This window comes from Apaloderma vittatum, unplaced genomic scaffold (assembly GCF_000703405.1).
Source record: "Apaloderma vittatum isolate BGI_N311 unplaced genomic scaffold, ASM70340v1 scaffold23386, whole genome shotgun sequence".
In the NCBI taxonomy this organism is placed as follows: Eukaryota; Metazoa; Chordata; class Aves; order Trogoniformes; family Trogonidae; genus Apaloderma; species Apaloderma vittatum.
The window spans coordinates 15782-40763 of NW_009720397.1; the positions used below are offsets into that span (position 1 = coordinate 15782).

At 34.8% G+C, this 24982-nt stretch overlaps 1 protein-coding gene across 1 annotated transcript; it reads right to left on the reverse strand.

The window, feature by feature from the left end:
• Positions 1-227: 227 nt before the first annotated feature.
• LOC104275138 (calcium-activated potassium channel subunit alpha-1-like) lies at positions 228-24645 on the reverse strand (the record flags this gene model as incomplete). The annotated part of the gene is made up of 8 exons (XM_009871009.1): positions 24581-24645; positions 24266-24376; positions 22535-22640; positions 21214-21296; positions 19164-19233; positions 16989-17144; positions 3446-3555; positions 228-296 (listed from the first exon to the last, which is right to left on the reverse strand). Coding segments are annotated over exons 1-8 (770 nt in total), but the record flags the coding sequence as incomplete, so codon positions are not given.
• Between the last annotated feature and the right edge of the window lie 337 nt (positions 24646-24982).

A 24982-nucleotide genomic window follows, 5' to 3' on the forward strand; every position in this document is an offset into this window, starting at 1 on the left:
CCCATCTTATACTAAATGTTCTGACTTGAATTAATTTTAGGCAAGAAGAATAGGGCAGAAGTAAAAGCCTTTCAGTGCTATATGAAATGGCGTAATGTGATGGCATGCTAATTATACTCCGAAATGTTTCAAAAGTATATGAGCAGCTATGTTCATTCTGAAAAAAAGCAGGCAACATTATGGACAGTGCATTCCAGAACTTCAAAACCTGTTGGCATAGGACATACCTGCTTTCTCGTTTTTCCGACTTGTATTCTATGGCTATCATTAAGAGCTTTAGTTTCGCAAACACCAGTCTGAAGGAAAAGAAGAGGCCAAGAGTCAGTCCTTGTTCACAAACAACACCCCATATGCAGAAATGGCTGCAGGGTATGTATTTTCTTTGAGAACATAAACTAAGATCTTTTCCCATTTTTTCAGTTAGGTATACACAGAACGTATATTAAGGTCTTTCTATTTTGAAGATAATGAGCACATATTTTCCTAAAAATATAAGCTGACAAGTTGAGAACAGCAGCATAAGAATCAACACACAACGTTATTAAGTCTGCTTAAGCAATAATAACAAAGGTCATGATACACAACATAAAATTCATTTGGCTGTAGTTGTGGATGTCTTAACAAAATTTTTCAAATCTTCACTGGAATTCACAGATAATAATATAATATTGTATAATAATATAATAAAACATTACTATATTATGTTATAATATTATATTATTATTATAGTTTGCATTCCATAGAAAATATGTAGATACTGGACTAAAATTTGAGTACACTATTAATAAGCCAATATTTGCCAACTGCTATCACAGAGGAACAGCATAAAAGGATGCAACTTCTGCCCAAAACATGGCAAGTACATTCCGATTCTGTAATACACAATTTTTTCAGTTGTAAAAGTCTGTACAAATGGCTATTTACTAAAACAACTCAGAGGTGATATTCAAAGACTTTCAGAACTGCAAGTTAGCACAACACTATTTGCTTCAAGCTAATAGGCTCTGTGAGAAAAAGCAAACTAATCTTTTTTTTGTTTGTTTTAAATAACTAGAGACCATTTTCCAATTTTGTCACTGAAATGTATGCAAATTCAATGCTATTTGCTTTCTGTTCTACGAGTTTGTCACAAATTATTCTAGGGCTCACTCTTCTGCACGACCGGGCCCAGAGAGCAGTGCTGAATGCTGCTGCACCCAGTTGGTGTCCAGTGACCAGTGGCGTCCCCCAGGGATCAGTACTGGGCCCAGTCCTGTTCAACATCTTTACTGACGACTTGGATGAGGGGATTGTGTCTACCCTTAGTAAATTTGCAGATGACACCAAGTCGGGGGGCAGTGTCGATCTGCTGGAGGGTAGGAAGGCACTGCAGAGGGACCTGGACAGGCTGGGTTGACGGGTCCTGGCCACTGGTATGAAGTTCAATCAGACCAAGTGCAGGGTCCTACACTTGGGCCACAATAAGAGTTAAGCATTGATGTAGGGGTTCTGCCAATACTGAGGTAATGTACTGTGTATCACATAAGGACATATAGAATAAAATTTACTTTTGCAATGTAATACTTGAGCATATTTTTTCTTCAAAAAATTTCCTTTTAAAGGTTTGTAAAAGTACCTCTGTAGTCTCCTTATCTGGGGAGGCAAGTGATATCTCAGTATTGGGAAGTAACACCAAAGGCAGATAGGGGCAAGATTAATTTAACTTTATTTTAGAATCAATTAAAAGTATTATTCTATCTCCACAATTCCAGTCGATATGAGAACCAAAGGCTTCTTCTGGAAATTGAATAGCCAGTTCTTAGAGTAATGAAAATACATATCCACAAAACTCATTAATATGTAACACTATATTTCAATTTTCAATGCGCTTTAATTAACCTGAAATTAATAGAGTTATTAAATTGTTGGGAAAATTGAGATAAATTTTTAATTTAAACTAAGAAGCCTCTAGATAATCAAGTGCTTGAGGAGAGCTCCGAAGTTTAGGTATGTTTCTAAATCTCAATACATGACCTTTTCTTATTGATTATTTTGTCTCAGCTCTATCAGCACAGTTAAATGAATGTCATCATTTTATCAAATACAGTCTCAGCCACATGTTTCTAAGAACTTGTATAGAAACTTAGTTATGTTTGACATCGGTTTGGAGAGGAGATTTAGTTTTCATGATTGCAGTTAGAGTTTACAGCACAAATTACCATTCATTCTGAATACAATACAAACTTCTAAAATATATTTCAAGAGATACAGAATATATTTCAAGATATCCCGGCAAAGTTTTGTGCTTACAGTAATAAACATTTTTGCTTAATAACATATACACAATCTGGCTAATGCAATGGAGGGATGGATTGTAGGCTTCTTCATTTTACTAGCAAATGGAGGACTGGGCTCTGTCATAGGTATGTCACAGAAAAAGACATATTTTTAAGTGGAAAACATTTGTCTAGCAGTTGTTTCTCCCTCATTCTTATACCATAATCTATATTTATGCTACTGTAAAAACTGGAAAACATGGAGGAAGTGAGCAAAATCATTCTCTTTTACATAAGAATTTATACATTACTTCTGCCCCTATTTCCTCCTTTATGAATGGAGTCTGTGGAAGTTTTTCTATGTTATCTAGTTAGACATTTGACATTTGAACAGTCCCTAGCCAAAGTTGTCCATAGCCTTTGTTTTGACCTTTAGGTACAGCTGTAATGAAGAACAATGCCAGCAGAAGAGGAAATAAAACTATGCTAAACTATCCTGACTATGTGGCCACAGCATTTTTTATCATAGAAACCCTGTGCGTATAAATCTCTCATTCGCAAAATCATTCTAGGACAAATATAAGCACTTATCCTTATATAAATCCAAATATAAGGATTTCTCTCTAGAAATAAAGTAGTAGCATAGTTTATGCTATACTTATACATTATATTCTTCAAATCCTCATTTCTCATTAAAAAAAAAATGTATTTTTTCTGGCATATTTCATTTGTTAAAAATGGTTTGCAACCAGTTCCACAGAGCTCTGGATGCCACACTGCTTATATGACTCCACTACATCTGTTTCAATTAATGAATAGTTTCCTTGAAATGGGACGTAAGCCAAGACGGTGATGCTGACAACTGCTATTCAAAGAATGGAAATCATTAGAAGAAATAATAGGACAGCACTTATGAGTAAATAACTCAATTTATATGCTTATGAACTTGTTCAACATTGAAAACACTGATGCTTTCATTTACAATCACTTAAGTCCAAATCTTTTCTGAAAACAGGCATTGCAATGTTCAGAATACTTCCATGCAGTGATTGCTCTAATGTCTATTTTATTTGATCCCATCTGATGTAGCAACATTTGGACTGTAGCACAGTGAAAAGGTCTGAAGAAATCTTAGACTTCACTTGAGAGAAGGCAAATACTTAGGTATATTAATATGTATTTCTACTTACTCACAGACTGCAGGGAAGGACAAACCCACAAAGGCACTAGACAGATATTCTGTATACATTTCATTTGCAACTCCCTCCAGGTAGTATTTCTGCCACGTATCCTCCTCAATCTAAAACAAAGAAACAACAGTGCAGAGTTCGGAGTAAACCCAAAAGTCTTCTTTAAAATTTACAAACAAATGCTTAGACATGAATCAGTTTCCAACAAACAACTCAGTAGACTTTTATAGCACATTCAGCGTGAGGTGAAATAAGATTGTAGTGAGCTGGAAGAAAAAAGTTTCTCAACCTTACTCTTTCTGAAAATTCTCTAGTGAAATGGTTACATTATATTGCTATTTGAAACAGTGTTTTGATTATTTTCATCTTGTTTGGAAGATGATCAGCAGTCAAAACTCATTGTTTAACATTTTCAATTTTTTTTTCTTCTCTGCATCTAAGGAAATGCAAAAAACACAGTGAAACATTTTTTCAGTGGTCATCAGTGATTGAGGACAACTGAAGAAAACCCTTTACAGGTAAATTCAGACATCTTTTACTGTTGAAGGAATGAAGAAGAAGTGCAACAGGACTACCATCAAAAGCTCAATATATTGGTCTAAGCAGAAGTTTCTGGTGATATTCAAGATGTGCAAGCTTCCAGCCCTGAGGTCTGTGGCTGCCATGTTGTATCTACAAAGCTTATGTCACTGACACTCCATAATGTATTTCAATTAGAATCAAACACCTCTCTTAAGGTAACTAGATCAAGCTGTTCAGTATCCATCAGCAGAGAACCAAATACAAAGCCAGCTGATATGACTGGAGATACGGCGTATGCTGAAGCTGTTCACTGCTGAAAACCCAGTTCTCTATACTGTAACTTGTGCTCTCATCCAGAGTTTGTTTGAGATTGGTCATTCCCAATGAGACCTCCCTATGCAAACTAGGGAAACCAGCACAAACACACAAACAGGCTTCACATCAAACAGTTCCTTCCCTATTTATTAGATCATATTCAAACAGAGAAAAAAACCTAACCACAATGGGGTGTTCCTGCATGTAATTTTCTTCAGTTTTATTCACTAATTTTGCTTTATAAATGGTATGAACAGAGAAATTAATATCTGCAATAATTATACACAGCACTAAATATATATATGATAATGCAGTATAAACTGAGTGAGAAACATGTTAATTACACCAGATTAGCAAAAATAATATTTATTTCTTTACATTTTTCATTACCACATTTTCACTAGATAGTAAGTAAATAGGAAACAAGTAGAAAGAGACTGGGATATCAGATATCTTAATTTTCTTAAACAAGGTACTTTATGTCACAGGTCATGGAAATATTTGTCTTGTAATTTAGTTCATGTCTAAAAGCTGTATTTTCTTCTTTGGAAAAAAATATAAAGTTAGCTCCACTGTTTAGGTAGCCCTGTTACAGTCTTCACGTGACACAGCAGAAAGTGAGACAGTACTGAGTTTAGATGTAAAGGCCAAAAAATTGGCATAGTGAGAAAGTATTTTTTTTAAACTATAGGTAGAAATTTGCAAAACTACCTGAAAGGTTGAAGTACCAAATACCTAATGATTGGAGAAGGACTTGGATAAAACTATCTCTCTCAAATATTTCACAGTTTGTGTTTTTCTGATATCCCCAGCTTTTCCTGAAGCTCAGTCTACACTGTGTATAGAGATGACAATACTAATCCTACAGCAAACAGAGCTGAAGCCATGCCCAATGAAGAAGCAAAAAGGCTGCTTCAGGAATATCCATCCTCACAAATTACTGCAGATAAGGCTCAAGTGCTTTAATCTACACTGCTGATCTTGCTTGTCTAAAGCCCCAGAGCCAGTGTAAAGGCAACCAGTTGAGTGTGAGCTAGATTTTTTTTTACCCGTTACATAGAGAACTATCAGCATTTCAGAAATTCTTATTAAAAAAATCAGTCCAATAAGGTAAATAAGTTACTATTGCTTTACAATTGTGTGCAGCTACATTACTGTCCACTACATCAAATGCCTTGGATAATATCCCATCAATGATTTTAATGGTATGAAAACCCTCATGGCAACAAAACATAGGCCTGTATATTTTCTATGGTAAAAGCATTATGGTATGTTAGGAGGGGTGTACAGTTTGTTATGAACATATGTTTGAAACAGTAATATAAACGTACATTTCTGTCAGTACTCAAGAACAGAAATTAATGCATGGGATGTAAGTAATTTGGGTAAAGGTGTCCAAATTAATTTTCCAGGTATTCAGCAATAAATCAAATTGAGAAAATAATCTTTAAGTGACAATTTATCTTTGTCTGTTGTATCAAACTACTGCTTTTTTAAAATAGCATTAAGATATGACGTTCTTGCTTAACATGCAGGGCTTAAAAGAAAGCTATGTAAATTTCAAAAGAATAAAAATTTAAGAAGGGAAAAATTAGGTGCATACCTTGGTAACCAGACAGTTCAGGTCTGTGATCATACATACTCAACGCATTTAGCAGACAGCTCAACAACATACTCAACAATATACTCAATGCATTTAGAATCATAGAATTATTTACATTGGAAAAGACCTTTAAGATCACTGAGTCCAACTGCTAATCTAGCAATGCCAGGTCCACAACTAAACCATGTCCCTAAGCAGTACATCTACACAAAACCAGACAACACCTACTCTGTATCCAGCAATTGGATTTCTGCCTCTTAAAATTAAAACTGAACTCTTGGCTACATAAATAAAATTCAAGATTTTTTTCTATGTACTAATTCTATTTCTCTTTTAACTAGTTGTTTATAGTTTCATTAGTTGTGCTTCTTATTAGTCTACTCCAAATTATGCTTCTAAACAAGCTATAATCAGATGAAAATATTAAGTGTTTAGAACAACTTCTAAGCTAAGTAACTGATATTTTAAAATTAAATCTTTTAAGAACTTCTAAAATCTTATATGCTTTAAGAAATAAAATTATATAAGCACAGCTGTAAAAGTAAACTACATTTTAAAAAATAAAAGCTGTAACAGTTACAGAATCCTATTCATTCCACAAGAGTCTAGAAAAGTTTGTTCTTGTTCCTTCTTACACATTTTTATTAAACACTTAGTATTTTCTAAAAGTTTTAAGGTATATTTCTCTATTCCATATTCTTACTCCAGTTCAAACAATGAGGTTCACAAAACCCTATAAAATAAGAATTCTGTAGAAATGCAGTAGTGTTCCTTTTCCTATTCCTTTTTTTTTTTTTCTCTTTTGGAGAGCTGCCTTCAACTCCACTTCCTCTGCCTGCAGTTCAAGTCGCTACTCTTGGCTCTGCCCCCTTGTTTCTCTCCTCTAACTTAATCACACGCACCACCCACAATACCAACAGTTCTGTTTCTCTAGGCTAATGTCCTCTTGCTCCCTATTTCCCTCTTGACTCATTTATCCAAATGGAAATGTCAGCCTGCCTAACTGACATGTACTAGAGGATGTAGAGCCACCAGCTGACTGTTTCACTGATAGAGTTCTTAATCTTACTTCCCCATCAGTGGCATTTCCACCTCCTCCTTCAAACTCCTCCTTTAGGCTCATAAAATGGCTATTTTCTCTGCCTGCTTCACCCCAGCTACTAGTTCGATGCTTAAATTGTACAGCTTTTCTTCCCATTAATCAGGATAATCTGTGAAAAAATGCCTAAACCATGCTAGAAGAAACTTCATCTTTAAAACCTGTAAGACACAGCAAGACCAATTCCATGCCAAACTAGCATTTTCGGATAGCCAGTACCAAAGATGTGAAGAATGCAGTACTATCATACATACCAAGCTCAGTGAACAAAACTAGGATTATGTTACTCATTACCAGGAAATAAAGCAACAGCTACATTAAAGGGCTTCAGAAAGGGACTTATAGCTGAGCCTCTATGGTTGCAGAAGCACATGGCAGGAGTGCACTGTCCTAGCAGCATAAATAAGAGCTACAGCTCTGCTAATGGTCTAACTTTAAGAAATATTTCCATACCGTGTCCATACATGGCTTTAAATGCTATAATCATAATAATGATGAGCTTTTCAAACTCTTTTAAAACTTAAAAGGACCTATTCCTTCTAACAGCTTGATCTACAGCTCATTTAAACTCCTCAAATCTCTACTGATGCTGACATGCTCAGGATCATTGTGTGAACAGCAAAAGCAGAAAGAAACAACAGTATGTTCTGACATAATGATTTAAGTTAGAAAAAATAAAATGAAATCCAGATTATATCATTATGTTACTAAATATTACTATTACTTTTATACTTTATTATGAATTATTTTGTAGTATAACTTTCATTGGAATTTGGTATGACACAAATATCTCTTAAACAAACAGTTTTCACATATTAAAAAAAAAAATAATTCCACAGATATTTTGACAGGATTGTGTAGTATTTTACATAAGTTTACATTTTCATCCTAAAGGCTGGGTACTAATTTGGGATGCACCAATCTTTCTCCATGTTAATCTAGTCGAAAGGCACTTTTTCAAAAGACTGTTCTAAAGAACAGAAGAGATGGAAAATATTTTTAAAAATCGTTGAAATAAAAATTACAATGAATTTATTTCCTTTAAATTTTCTTCTCCTGCTGACAGGCTGCCAAGTAACTGGTTACTTTACTTCTGAAGATGTAAACAACTGCAAGATTAAATTGCAAGATGGAGATGTTCCAAATCATACGCTTCCTGACAAGTGGGCTGCAAACAATCAAGAGAAATTTCTTCCACAGAAATTGTTTCACCATTCAGAGAACATGTGGGATGCTACAATGGCTTTGCATTGCGTTACTCTCCACCACACACAGAGAAATCATATCACATTTTTTATAACCTTTTTATTTATATCAAGCTTGCAAATGTTGCTGATCAGCAACTCCATATATACATAAAAGAGATAAAGTGCAGGCTTGGTAAAAAATAAGAGTAATGATAGCAAGGACATGTTTGTAACTTATGGTCTATTTTGTGGGTTTTCTTAGATTGACACCACGTGGGGTTTGAAAAAAAATATACAAATACATTATGTGTTTCTCCTTTCTACTTTCTTTCCTTCGTTTCTTTTCTTTAGGCAGATGGTTTTAATTTGGAGAAAGGAACTGCAGATCAGACCTATAGTTAAGTACTCACCCTTAGTCAAGGACCAGGAAAGTACTAGAAAAATACAAACTCATTCGCAAAGCAGTGATCAAGCTTCATAGATACTGGTTAGTGATAAACTAATGTTCTTGAAGAGATTAAGATGATGTTTAAGATATACTCTGTTAGGATATCATGTAATGTTGATTAATGAATTTAAAGAATTGTTGATATTTGGGATGCTATAGAAAGTTACTATAAAATAATGATAATAACAGACTAAAGACGATCTCATTTAATCATGTTTTCCCTGTGATTTCAAAGAGTGAGACAGTATTTTCTGACAGGCAGTATCTGCTGGTCTGCTAGAAATGAAATGATTATTAAAAAGGTCCATTGTTCAGTATTTCTTTCCCAATTCCTTGAATCTTGAAGTTAGCCTGAATTTTTGTAGAGTAAGGCTCCACAGACAAACATAACTAGTTTCTCCCATAATCCATGTAAGGTACTAATTTCAAAATTCTTAAAGTGAGACAAAAATACTTGAGGAATAATTGTGTTCTTGACTAAATTAAGCCTTTGAGACAATATTTTGAAGTCTGCTGTTGCAACTAACCTCAAAAACTGAATCTCTAAACAAAGTCTGCATAATGTGTGTCTATTTTCCTTTAAAATACTTAACCATAATTTGAGTGATTTTCATCCAGGTCATCTCTGGATTTACTGATACTTATCTACTACTTAACCATACTTATCTATACATTAAGAGTAAGTTGGCAAAAATTGTTAATGTAGACATGAAATAAGCTGTCCTGTATGCACTTAGGAAATTGATGTTTCACATGGCAGCTGCCTGAAGACAATGGAGAATAGTTAAATAATATTTAAACTTCATGGAAGCAAGGAGACCTGAATTTAGGGTGAGTTTTGTTCAAGACACTGCTGATAAGGTTATCAAAAATGTCATTCAGTAAAACTATAAAAGCTATTTATCCGGTTAGTGAAGTTTATATCTTGATTTTAGCCTACCTGGAAACACTACCGTTGCTTATAAATATGGAAGAAAACCTAAAGCAGTTTTAATTTTACAGTTATAATTTTGTTACCGCACATAATTACTGGTCTATCCTATCTCAGCTCCCAACAGCAGAAACTGGACACTTGTATTTTCTACCTTTGTACAGTATGGACTAATACAGCTGAGACAAATTCATTTTGGTGAAATGTTTTCTGTGCTAAAGATTTGCTTGCTGGCCAAACAAACACATGCCAGCAGAAAGCATAAATTTATCAAGTATTGTGTGTTCCAGGAAGCCAAGTGTGCTAGGTTACTTTTGATTTCAGATAGTGACACCAGGCTTTATCTCCTGTTCATTTTTATCTCTGTCATTACCTGCCAGATATTTAGATCATAGAATCATAGAATAGTTTAGGTTGGAAGGGACCTTTAAAGATCACCCTGCTCCAACTCACCTGCCATGGGCAGTGACACCTCCCACTAGATCAGATTGCTCAAAGTTCCATCCAATCTGACCTTGAACACTTCCACAGATGGGGCATGCCACCCTTAGAAAATCTGTCTTGGTAACAAAAATCGTGAATAAGTAAACAGTCAAATACTGCTCTGGAATGATGGGATGTGTCTTTGCTAGTAGAGTAATTAAAGTAGAAGCTAATGTCACCCAGTATTTAGAATAGAATAAAACGTGGCAGAAAAGCTGCAGTGAGGAATAACACAAGATCACTGGAAGGCATGAAGTACGTGAGTAACAGCAGTGAGCCACTTCAGTACAGGGAAAAAAAAACAACAACAATCCTTGATATTATTCGGTCCTACTACCATTTATTCCTATCCCCTTTTACCTCTTCTCATTTCTTGCATGTTATTAATATTTTCATTTAGCCTTATACATAGGCCTCTACAGATCTTAGAAAGGTGTAACTGTTGAATGAAGACACAGTAATTGATCAAGGACAATACCCTTTTTTTAGTTTAGACCTCCTTGACTCATCAAGTGTTGCATACCTCAAGCATATCACCAAGCAATGACAAAAGACACTTTTTTCCTTACAGAAAATGAGCATCAGTCTGACCTTCACCGGCACAATCCCAAGGAGAGGGCTTTTCAGGTCACTCTATTATTTTTATCCCTGAATTTAAATAACTAACATATTTCAAGCTGATACTGCAGCAACATGAGTAAATGTAACACTCTAGAAAGATAAAAAGACAGCACAACTAGTGATTGATGTAGCAACAAGGAATCATTCACTATCTTCTACTGGTGACTACACCATAAATTATTTACATAGCATTTTCTTTTGACTTTGATGTTAAATCATAGCAAAACATTATCACAGGATGCTCTACGGGTATAAACACTAAGTAATTTTTTTCTTCAGAGACCTTACAGACTCATGAGGAAATTTCAACAAATAACAATAAAAAAAAAAGTTATTCCAATCATAACTAGGAAGAAAGGTGAGTTTTGGTAATTGCTGGACCTCACACAGAACGTGTCGTATCACCACAGTGACATGAATCTCTATTTTCCAAGTTTCTCTCTACTACTGTAAGCACATGATTATCTTTTCCTGACTATGTTACACTGCAATTCTGTCTTCTGGAGAGTCATAAAACAAACTACCCACTGACTCAATAACCTATATGAAGAATAGCTGGAAAATGACAGAGTGTACCCCAAGAGATCTAATACTCATCTGTATATTTTTTTAAGGCACAATGCTCCTCTGCTCTCCTCTATCTGTATACAGATACAATGTTGCTATCAGCAAATATATTTACATAATACAATCATTTCCTAGTGAGACATGGTGACAGAGATATGAAAGAACTATACACATCTTGCAGGCAAAAACGTTAGTATTGTCAGAAAAAAATGAAAGCCTTAATATTCCCAGCCCTACCCCCTGGCAGTGTAATTATCAGAAGTTCTCCAGTCCCAGCTGATCTATCTTGTTCCTAGCATTTGCTTCTCACTGTAATGATGTAAATAGCTACATCAAAGAGATTGAGTATATCTGAATCTGGTAATGCTATATTATCTCTTCTGCCAAGATCTAAGTCTCACCAACAAGACAGAGAACGAATGCCAGAGTTGTACTGTGACCTAGGATCTTTTACTGCATTTTGCAAGGAAAAATAGGGAAAGGATGGTGGAGTGCCTTTATAAATACTAAGGAAGTGACAAAATGAAAATTCCTTTCTAGCATAATGAGAGCAGCTGTAAAGTCTGCTCCCTCGTACTGAATAAGCTCAGTTCATCACCACCAAGGAAAGCATACAAAACACCAAAATAGTACAAAAGCCTTTAAGTATAATTTCAGATGTTTCCATTTTATATTTTAGACATATATTTACTTTGGTAAACAACACTAAATGAATCACAAAAACCTCACAGAAAAATAACTAAATTAATAAATTAATTCTATTCACTACCTCTCTATAGTAACAATTGAATATTTTAGTTTTGTTAAAGCAATCTTTCTTTAATCTAATGACCTAATTTTCATATTTTTTTAGCATGCATGAGCCATTACGCAGTAATTTCTGAACGCAATTCAGAAATTCTGAATGATCTTCTCAAAATTATAAGGTTTATATCAAAAAATTAATGAACTGCTGTGTAAACAACATAGAAGTTGTTACCTAATTCCTTTCACAAATACAATAAAATTTTCTCTAGAAAGATGCCTAGAAGGCCATGTAGAGAAAAGATTTACAAAAAATGCCTAAAAAATAACATCTTCACTGGGGCAGTTTTCTTAAGCCCTTGCCAAGTTGTCTTCATCTACTTCTATCTCACACAGGGACTTCTGCCTCCTCCTAGGCTTCCCTTCCAGCGCTTCCTACTTAATTTTACAATTCTCTTCTTCACAGCATTGTGGGTATTTTTTCTAACAACATAGATGAGAAGATAAGAAGTAGAATATTCTTGACTGGTAGTCAAAAAGAAGCTGTACATTGAAAGCAATGTATTTGAAAGATTTCCTCACTTTCACCTATTATACCATTTTAGTCCACTTCAATTGCTTGTGTGAATGTCTGGTTTTATTATGCCTTTAGATACGGATATCAACATCTGACAGAAAAGTATTTGGCTGAAAGCAGTTCATACATTGCTAGCAAAGAATGAAGGTTCCTGGATTTACAGTCTTATAATTGAATTTCCTTAAGTTTTATAAATCATCAATTACCTCTTTACTCAATTTCATTGTCTGCTTAAATCAAAGCTAACAAGAATTCCGAGTCATATAAAAATTCGACAGCCTCAGCCAACTATTTCTGCAGTTCTTTCTGTATGCAAGAATGTTTTTTAAAATTGGTGTGAAAAAAGTACGTTTTATAAAACATCAAATATTCTAATTGAGATGAGCTGTAATTTCAAATGAAATACATGCACTTTTTCATTGTTTATACTAATGTAAAGTCTTGTAGTAGATCATAGCAGAGACACTGTTCTTGAAAAATTATGACACCTAATTCATCTTTTAGATGCTGGCCTTGATGGGTTTGAACTCAAAGGCATATAGGCTCTACTTCTAATATGCTCAAATTTACAAAACAGGGCAAGTATTTGTAACCAATCATAATGCAAAAGATAAATTGGTCTTGATCTATTCAAATGATTGACTGAAAAATGCACTCCATGGTAGACTTCAGTCCAAGACAAATATACTCTTATCACAAGGACTGATACTATTTGTAAATAGCAAACAGTTTTTAACCACAATAGTTTTTAATTCCTAGACTCAATTACTAAAAATATTACATTCAGGTAGGCCTTTGGAGAATAAACGTCTTTGGGAGTGGGCTGTGTTAATATTTGGCCTAAATCCTCTGAGGATACCTGCGAGGTAATCATTTTCTTATGCAACCTCGTGGAGCACTTCACAATAAATTCAGAAGTTGCATTTCCTCTCCACCTCCCTTTCAAAGTTCTTCATTTGAAGGAGTTCAGTGTGCGCTACCCTAGTCTAATACTTTAATACGGTCTAAGGCTGCCTAGGTGGCCAAAAATAATTAGCAAAGCAGTTTATGTGTTCCATCAGTGTAGCAGATGTAAATCTGTGTGGCTTCATTATGCCTCTCTTTCAGCCTGGACTAGAAAGGAATGTAGAAAGGAAGAACTGGACATTGCATATGTGTGGGCATGGTCAACAGCTGCCAAAAGAGCCCACAGAACATTCCTTCTCTCAGAACAGTTCAGCGGAAAATTGAGACTGCTCTAGATCATTTTTCAGATCTAGAGTGATGTGTACTGTCATATGAATAGAGCAAAGACAAAACTAATTCACTTGCAGACTTGTGTTACACTCAGGGATCACATTCCACATTTTATTAATTTATACAACAATACTAATTCATATTGGCTTGCATAGTGGTATACAGGAACAATATTTTGATCACCTCTGCCTTTTATTTCACTTACCTGCTTTTTACAATGTTTTTCATATGGGTAGACTTCTGGTATACATTTGCTAATCCAAACAATACAGAAATTGCAATACAGTATAGTATTTCCATCCTTTCCTGAGACTATGCAAGTAATAAAGAGTCCCAATTCCTTCATTAATACAATGATAACAGTCCATGCTATAAAAAGACTGGACTATAGAAATACAGTGTAAAGTTGTTTTTTTTCCTTACTATATCATTTGTTCTGTGATCTATCCTTCTTCCTTTAAGTGTTTACAGAACCTTAATCTTTTTTAGCTGATTTCCTTTGTGTTCAGTTTGTTGCCAAAGTGAATATAGAAGATTTCATATGAAATTACATTGCTAAAACCAAAAGGAAAATATTAGGAACAAATATAATATTTTGAGGTTTCTTTGTTTGTTTTACCTCTAATACTGGACAGACTGTTTACACAATTAATTTTGCTGTAAAGTAACACATAATGAGTTAAATGTGTGCAATGTCACCATCAATCACATTCATTTGTATTTGACTGACTAAACATTTATGGCACATTAAATCACTTTCTAATCACATTATGAAGGAGGAGGAACAAACATATTTCAAGGGTTCTTTAAAAATACAGAAGTTTCACTACACTTTTCTGACAATCTCCTAACTTGTGGGAGACTTCACTTACAATGTTTGCCCATGGGATTTATGAAGGTCTAACAGTACTTAAATTCAGTGCTCTAAACGAAGAGGAGTGGAAGTTCTTTTAGAGAACGGATATCTTTCTTTTCAACAGAGTCCTCTTCAACATTTCCAATAAATGCAGTTGTCTCCTACAATACGCCACTGATTCACAGCTGTGACTCAGTAATAGCTTTCTCTTTCAAATACAGTTTTGAGAGTGAAACAGCTTGGAAAAGAACATCCTTTCAGCTAAATAAAGACATAAACCTCTGTTTTGTTCTTGTATGTTTACTTTGCTTTAGATTTTAATATACCCTGAGATCCTTGGAAATGACAACATGCATTTTACTTACCTGAACAAGTCATTCTTAGTTAAAAGGCAGACATTTTTTACCTGGTACTAACAGTCTTGCACTCTCCATGTGCACTATTTTACAGCATTTTTTACTCAGTGACTCCTTAAGACGACATCCTGACACTGATAGCTTCCTCCAAATCAAATTCATTGCTATTTTTATTCTTATTCTGTGCATATAGAAATACTGACATATAATTTAAGTAGTGGCTTGCAAAGCTGAGCCTTCAGCTTAAAACTGTTGATCAGTGACATAGCACAATCTTTCACTGTACTGAAATTATTATAAGAGTATCTTACACAATAAGAAAATAATGATAATGATAATGGTAAGATGATAATGATAATGGTAAGATAATGGCATGAGAAGTTAAATACATTTTCTCGAAAGATGCTACCTCTAGTACAGTTCCCCCATATTCAGACTTTATCGCTTTCCAAATCTCTCAATTTTCTCACTGCAAGTTTAAATTTAGTATTAAGATAACTCGAGTTAAGACTGAGGCATCTGAAGATACCTCTAGATCTGGATTTCCTCGAGGGAAAATTGATCCCTTCTCATTTTGGAAAGACAGAAGTTGAGCAGAAGTTTCATGCCTACTTCTGATGTCAAAAGTAAGTTTATAGAACAGTTTACCTACATAATATGGATACATTACTGTGACTGTTAGAAATGTTTGAGACTCCTGAGAGTCCCGGGTTACCACACCAGGCAAGAGCAAGGAAGACCAAAATAACCAGCAAGAAGAATGTAGCTCATAAGAGATGTAGTTTTCTTCTGGGATATAAGCAGAAAGGATTAATATCAAAGGGACCATATGAGTCATAGACGGTTCCCAAGTTTGGCTTTACTGAAGAAAAAGAGATTCTTTTTTTTTTTCAGAACAAGAATAATGATGCAAACATCATAACTGAAGATAGTAAAGTGTAGAGCCCAGGCTTGTTTTCATATTGAAAACTGGCATTTTTTTTTTCCTATGTCAAGGCTTAGGGCTGGGCCAGCCACTGAACACTGACAGATGCTCTGTAACCCTTCTCCCTCACTTTTGACACAGGCATCTCTTGTCTCCAAAGGATACCTTAATAAGAATTTCAGGACTTAAGAAGAAGTAAATAAAAACTCACTGTCTTGCACTGACATGTATGCCTCTGTAAGAACAGCCCTGTTTTTCACATCAGGGAACATCAGGCTGTTTTTGTTTTTGCTTACTCACACAATCAATTGAAGTGGATTGTGGCCTACCACATTGTACTCCAGTGTTTCCTGCCCCATTAATAACACTCACGGGATTGAAAACTGACCATCCTTTATGTTTGGGATCATTGTCCCAGAAAGGCACCAGGGAAGAAGCACTCATTGCTGCAATCAAGGCCTTGCTCTAGTGAAGTAGTACAGCAGCCATAGAAGTCTAGGAATAACTGGGTAAAAATTTTGCCTTGTAATCCAAAACCAGCTCTTTGATTGTGGAGCAGCAAATACACAAATAATGTTGTAGAAAGTTCAGGCTTCAGTTTCAAAACATGTTCCCTATTTATTCTCTCAGTCAGAGGTCTACTAGCCACCTGACGTAAAAGACCAAAATGATCAGTCTTTTTTCTGGGCACTTTGTTGCTATTCGGAACATACATAAATCATATTTTTTGTTTTAGCAGCAGGGGCTTTTCTCATGGAAAAACATGTGGTTTGGCTAAAACGAAGCAAAACACAAAACACCAGAAATATCTCCCTACTAATGAATGATGCTTTGAAAAATCACTTAAAGGCCAAACACTTGCTGAATAAAAATAAAAATATAACTTGACAGAACCTGGCTCACGGCCCAATTTGCAGCAGAGAACTTTTGTATGAAAGTGTGTGCTGTTTTTTTCTTTACTTACAAATTCTGTTAATGTGTTTCTATCTGTTTCATATTTGAGTCATGTTCTTGCTCAACATCCTGACAAAGTGAATTGCAGACTAACACATTCTAATGAAACAAGACATTACCTTTATGAATGATCTCATAGAGAAGAGGTTGGCTAACATTGTCGAAAGGCCTGGTGCCAGGCAGCTCTGGGCTATGAAACCCAGCTTGAGCTCAGCAAGACAGATTGCATCATCCCCTTCTTTCCAGTTCCAGCTTGGGATATTTAGCAGATGGGCCTGGAAAACAAATAAACAAAGAAATAACCCATAGGTGAAGAACTAGAAATACTTCCCTGAATATAGTACATTATTCAAGGAGATAGCGGTGAATGTTTTCCTTTATTACTAGCTTGACTTTTTCTGAGATGGCAAAGGACTCCCAAGTATTTTATAGTTTAACTCTTGGATAAGAAATGCTTCAATCTTACCTATTATAGACAAAATTTACATTTCTCAAGCCATATTCTGGCTGTGACACTCTGCTAGGCCCCTCCTTACACCTGAACAAACCACAGAATTTTGTAAAGATTTCCTTTCATTTTGTGTATTCTTACAGCACCCTGATCTACTCTCTGACTGATAAGACACATGCATAATACACAGGAATCAAATATAACTTAGATTACAACTCATATGAAGCTGCAACTTTTACATGACATTGTAATTTAACAAGGAATACAACAGCTTCTGTATTTATATATAATTTCTTCCACCCTGAAGGACAGCAATTGACTTAGTGAAAGTTCCAAATTCTTCCTGATATTGATATTTATAAGGATAGAAGAAAGAAAATAACTGATCAAGACACTCCTCCAGTATTGGCACTGGTCAGTTAGGTACTGATATTGTAAAGTTATTGGCATAACTATTGGATTCTCTCCTCCATCTACCTTGTACATTTGCTTAGACATAAGGAAACGCTGCTATCTTCATGCTTGTTTGCCCTCATAAGCTAGTATCACAGTTCAGTGCTTTGATAACAGCTATTCTTGAAGACACATTCATTTGAAATATAAAGGAAAAACATAATATTTAAAAGATCTTCCCCTCTGAACCCATTTAAAGCAGAGAAACAACTTGCTTTTATTCTACAAAAAGACAGGCTCTATACATTCACATACAGGAAGAGGACATTACAAGTAACAGTCATCGCTTTTTTTCCAGCCAAAGGTTACAGGTTTAAGGAGTTAATAGTCAAACCTTCTAAGTAACAGGATTATTGTGTATTTCACTGAATGAAGGTCTACCCAGCCAAGTTTTTTCTGCAACACTGGGCAGTGCTTGACACTTTTAGAAATCATAAAAAAGCAGGTCACATCTGAGTAGTCTATCTTTTAATATATTCTTCCTAGCCCCATTAATCAGCAGTTCATCAACTTCCTCATCTCAGGATTGAATGAGTTGAACTCATTCTGTTTAAAGGCCAGATTTGCCATTAAAAAATATGCTGAATTCCTACGCAAAGCGAATTTATTATTTTGATCTCCGTAATATTTTTAGTAACAGATTCCATAACTGAATTATATTTTATATAAAAAAACACTTAATTTTATTTATTTTGTACCCATTCCTTGGTAATTTCAGGTCGATACCATCATGCAAGAAACAAAATATCACAACAAAACTCCAACGAGACAATAATTCTATGCATTTTTTTTTAAGTATCCACAAAGAACTGACTTCAGATGACTTACCTAGAGGTCACCAATTCATCTTGGGTCGTTTTAGTGTAATAAGCTGAGCAAAACCTAGAGAAGCTGAGCGGTTAAACGCTCATCTGGAAACCATAGCAACTATGGACACTGTAGCTTTGAGAATTAGACCCTAGACAATTAATAAATGTCAGGATTTTTCTAAAGTCCCTTGCATATATAAATAACATTGAATCACCTTGTAAATGGATTACGCAACAAGACTTGTTAGGATGTTTTGGTTTGGAAAGAAAAATGTTTACTGTACTGGGTTTGCGTGGCCAGGCTTTGGTAGCAGATAGATTAACAAATTTAATTGCCTTAACTCAAGTCTGTTTTGCCCAGTGATCTCCCTGTCCTTATCTCAACCCATAAGCCTTTTGTTATACGACCTCTCCTCTGTCCATCTAAGAAGAGGGAGTGATAGAATGGCTTTGGTGGCCACCTAGCCTCCAGCCAGGGTCAAACCACTACACTTACGATTAATGGAATTAGAAAATATGTGTATGAGTAAATGCAATGTAGTAAGAAAATTCTGGGGAGACATTGCTGGTCATCACTTTACCTTATTGTGATACTGCAACATCTGAGTGATAATTCTTATCTTCGGATGATAATTCTTTATTGAAATAACTCTAAAAATAAAAGAAAGAAAACAATTAAAAGAATTTCTAGGTGTTGAGATATTAGGATAATACATCCCAATACCTCTACTTTGCCATGTTGCCAAGTTTCACAATTAAAACTATATCCTCTTACTCATCTGGCTGTAAAGCCTACTGATGGAAGTCAGATCTATGCAATACTTAACCCTAGTCAAATTCAGTTAATAATCACTGGCTAATAGTAGAGAATATCAAACTTTGGGAATTATTCAGTTGCATGGTTTGCTCTTTCAGAATTTTCAGAAGAGACTTGTTTGAGCCACTCTGTTTGAATACTGTATTCATTTTGTTAAGAATATGTCATCTTCCGTGATTATATTCATGCCTTTGAATCAACATAATTCACCAAGTTTTCCCATTATAAACGTCTGGAAAGAGTCCCTTTTTTCTGCCCCACCACATATTATTTACAGTTACTAGAAGTTAATCATATTTAAATACCTTGAACAATTATTTTCCTTGGCATAAAACCAAATTTAAATTCATCTTAAATTTGTGGGTTATTTCAAAGCTCAATATTGAAACTGATATCTGAATGCTGAATTTATAAAATATGGGGCTACTTTCATAATCTGAAGCTTGTCTGTGTTCTTAATTATTTAATGAGTGTAAGATATTCTCAGCTGTGTACAGATTTAAACGTCTGAGAAATGAGCAGATTGCTATCATTTTATTAAGAGAGGAATATACTATTTAAAAATGAAAAAGCATCAAGTAAAATTAAAAAGAAACAGGCCCAAAAAAGAATCAGTTCTGTGTATACAAATTAAAGATAGAAAAAGAAGATGAAACCATGAAAACAAGAAAATATTCTGAATTGTTATGGAATAATCAGCCTCCTATTCAATTTTGCTGAATTAAATTCATTTAAATGTGAAAAAACACAAGAGTATTCCACTCTCAAAATAACACTTTTGCATTTTATTACATTAAATGTATTAAATCTATTAAGTCTGCACTAGTCTGCAACTGGAATATTTAAAATTTATTTATGCAATTAACATCAAAAGAAAGTTTCTCGCATTGTTACTCAAAAGCATGTTTGGAAAATGAAACTAGCCATACTTAAGTCCTGCACCTTCCACAGCCAGTCAGATCTCTCGTGCACAGTGAACTTTTTCCAGAGAAGAAATCTTATCAATTTTTTTTATTTCTCCCTTTCCTTCAATTCACAGCATAGAAATATCTGACAGGCCAGTAAAACTGGTTTATAACAGCAGCCAAGTCTATGTTGGAGAATTTTCAAGAAATCACTGACGTTTTAATTTTAAAAAGGAGAGACTGGTCTCCGTAAAACATAGGTTGTATGAACAAAATACAAAAACCAGAATGGGTAAGGTTTATTGTCATCTACGTTAGCTGCCATCTACTGACTTCCACCTCCCTCTTTCAGAGGCTATAAGGAGAAAAGTGGGACAAGATCTGGTGGTCCCTAATGTGGTAAGTGCCTTGTAAATCAAATAAGCAACATCTAGTCTTCAGTGTGAAAAAGGAGGATGGAGCTAGAACACCACTCTATCATTACCATCACATGAAGCTTATACCTTGCTTATACCCAAGCAGCACAATTACTTGTAGGAAAGAGCATATATACCAAGGAGCAATGAGGTATGACATGACGAAGGGTCCTTCTGTCCCATCGTTAACAGCAGCCTAAGCACTCATGTAATGTACTGTTGCAACCACATAACTGCAAAATGACCAGGAGTACCAAGGCTTGTGCTCCAAGTGTCTCTTCTGACAAGCGCTTTCTAAATTGGCTAAATTAAAACAATTTAGGTAGAAATTGAGAATCTTGTGATTTGCCCCCACCAAAAAAAAAATCCCGCAACGTTCTTCCAGTGCAACAGATGAGCAATAAAGCTGCGTGTGGCTGTAGTCTGTCTGCACACCGGAAGTTAGCTAATCAGAGTTAAGAACCAAGAACCTACCAAAAACTATTAAGTTTACCTCATAATATTGGAAGCATCTTCAGCATCTGGGTCAGCGCAGTATTTATTGGCAAGGATTAGGCACGCATCTGCTGACTCTATCTGAGACATCAAAGAAAAAAGAGCCATAAATAGCAATGTCTCTTTCCAGCTCTTCTTTCACCCTGAAGTATCAGGAATCCAATACTGCCATTATGAATGTGAATGTCAGATCTTAACACTGCTAATCAAAAATATTAAAAGGCTAATGTGAGTTAATGTGAGTGAACCTACCAGCTCTTGTACACATACAACAATTTCTTGAAACTGGCTTATGATGCTCAGACCAGGTCAGTAGTTCAGTTATTGACTCTTACTTCGTATCAGCTGAAGTATGAAGATGTCAACAGTTTTATCTTTGTAACTGGGTACTGAAATTTAGATCCCTAAATTTGAGCACCAGTTTTAGAAAGTATGAGGAGGAGAACTTATCTGTTCACAGGACCTCTAAGTTCACATAAACCTTAGCTGTATTTAATTCAAAGCAGATGACAGAAGTATTTTTCAGAATATACAACCAAATACCAACACAAAGGGTGGAATACAGAACACAAAATACCAATGCACAATTTTATGGTCATAGAACATAATGAACTGAAACAGTGTGTGTTGGGCTAATAAAGGTAGTCAATTTCTGTAGCCAAAATGGAGAAAAGACATATCAGTCTTCAAGAAAGTGGTAACATTGCACTATTCATAGATTAAGTAGCTAGTATACTTTCCACTAAAAAATAAAAAAGAAACATAAAAGTTAATGCTGTGTCTGACAGCTTGTCATCTTCTCTATTTTTTCATAGAATTTCCTGCTTTGCTTTAAGAGTACAAAATAACCTACCATGGAGAATTCTAGACAATAAATCTATCTCATTTTAGCTACCAAAAATCTTACTTTTTTTTTGCAGGATTCTAGACAATAGAAAAAGGCTTTGATGGGTGAAAATCTATTTTCTAATCATTCTGATGAAGGCAAGACAATAGCATTTTAAGCTATTATCGTAAGACAATGTTCTATTATATCAAACATTAATGTAAAATACACTTTTGAACTAAAGTTCAATGAAAAATTCATAAAGAATTCAATGGAATGGCAGACAGTGTATCTTATGTCACCGTGTTGCCATAGCTTTGAAGATCTAAAGATGTAGGGGAAACAAGGTTTATAAGTATAGACATTGCAATTTATTAGGTAAGCTAACAGAGGCAAAAAAACAATCTTTTAGGGTTACTGATTCTTTTGCAATAATGCAATGAGTACTTGAAATAAAGTCACTAATAAGGAGAAAGAACAACCGAGCTGTTACCTTCACTCTTGCCAGGTCATGGGGATTAAGGACTGAACCCTGATAAAATTCCACCTGAGTGAAGTGTCGTTTAAAAAGAGCTTCCAGCTCAAGGTTAGGGGAGATACTGTATTGGAAAGAGGAAGAAAACATAAGAACAAATGAGAAATCAGTTTCCATAATTGCCAGAAATTTCCTTCATTTATAGAACAATCCCCTTTTTTATTTATTTTAGGTATTCAGACTTCTGCTGATGCTTTTCCTGGGGTATGGAACCAATGTGTGTAATAATTAACAGACAAATACTGTATTGCCTTCATTTCTGGCCCACTTCATTGTGCAACTCTGCACACATCACCTGTCAGTTTCTCACAGATAAGAAGCTCACATATAAGATTCAGTGCAAATATCTGAAAACATCCTCACACAGCATTTTCCATACAAACTCTCTAGTAAGACAAGCATCCTCTGCATGTCCCCACCATTCTCAAAACAGCCAATAGCAAGACAGGTCAATGCGAAATGAGCTCTCTTGCTTGATATTCCTGGAAAAGGAACATTAAAAGGACCTTGTGGCCTGTATGAGCTACAATTAAAACAAACAGAATTACTCTATGACCTTCTGTCTCGTTGCATTTTGTCATAAGCAAAAACCAAAAATTAAATGGATCACAATCTAGTATATAATGTGGCACCAACATGTCAATACCTTTTCTGATGCCACTCATTAAAACAGAAGGAATTTAATAGCTATATAGTAAGCACATCTTTGTCATTCCAGATGCTAAATTTAATAAGAAAATAAAAGAGATAAAGGCAAAGGTATAGAAGAAAGCAAGCATAAACAAGTTGCCAGGTGCTAAACTCCACATGCATATGCAGTTTCCTGATTCCTATCACCATGCGTTTTCACTATGGAAATCTGGATCTCTGCCTTCCTCCTCACAGACAATTCTTGTTATTACTTAGAGAGGGGAAACAAGCAATGTAGTTACTTGAGGACATCATCTCTAGTTCAATTTGCAAGGACTAGATAAAAAAGTTGTGCAAGTGTTACAGATTCTGCAACAAACAGCAACTACTTTAACACACCTTTCTGAATCCCACACTAGAAAAATGCAATAGACTATGTGTGTGTTGGTATATATACATATATATTTGGGGGGCAGGGGTAAAAGAGCAATACTAATTAATACTGTGACAAGAATTTATTTGCTATCTTCACAATATCTGCAATATATATCATTTATATTAAAAATACATCCACACCTACATTTTTGTTTTTATAAATATTTTACAATATGAATTAAACATTTTTCCTAGTGAAATCACAATGAAAAATGTGCTTTCAGATAATATAGATTCATGTGACATACGGTAAATTTTCATTAATTTTACCGATTTTAACAGATTTTCCACTAAAGAAAATTCTCACATCTGTTTATTAGTATTTCAATATTTTTTATTTCAGAATTCCAATACCACTTTAACTGTGTGTTCAGCTATCTCACAGTTAACATGATAGAGACTGGGGTCTCTCTGCTTGAAACCCCTATACTTAGCAATAGGTTAAAAAAAAATGTGGAATACAACTTTTTTCAAAATACATTGTTAAAAAAAGTAATTGCAAACATTAATTTTATGATTATCTGCATCTTGAAAGATCCTCTGTCTTTCCCCCAAAAAAGATATGGCTCAATTTAATGAGTTTTAGTAACAGACGATAAAAACTAATCTTGAAAGATTACTCACTTATGCAGAAAGACGATTTCTACGTTGACATCGTCCCTATCCTTGTGCAGGAAGTCCTTCAGGAAGTTGGACACGCTTTCAAGTGTTATGTGACCACAGACAACTATGTGCCTGTTACAGAAAAATCAAAGTTAATCTTGCAAAGAAGGTAAAATAAGCAAGCAAGAAACCAGAGAAGGAAATGATAATTTATTGGCCAAAAAAGAGCATCAGTATCTTCTTGAAGTTTCTGTACATCCTATTCCACAAAGTCAGTGAAGGAAAACATCAGTTCCAAAATGTACTTTGCAACTGCAAATAAATATACACTCTCACCTGTGAAGACTACTGTTAAGAAACCATTTGGAAAGTTTTACTACACATTTAACAGTAAGCGGCATCATTTATATATATGTTTATACGCCATATTAACCAATCCCTTTGAAAGTAATATTTCTTTATTTTACACACTTTTCTCCACATCTTTCCTCCTCTACTAAGATTTACTGCTCACATTTTTGGTTTATGACATAATGAGACAGCAAATCTCCCTAAAACAATTTGATATTTTTCCATGGTTGAAAGCAGATACTTATGCCAATGAAGGCAGTGAAAAGCTTGCCAATTATAGGCCATAAGCAGTAAAAAAGAAATATTTTTCCTACCATAACTCCTACAAGGAGAATACTTTACAATAAGAAATCCTTATTTATTGCACCATTCAACAGATTGCTTAGA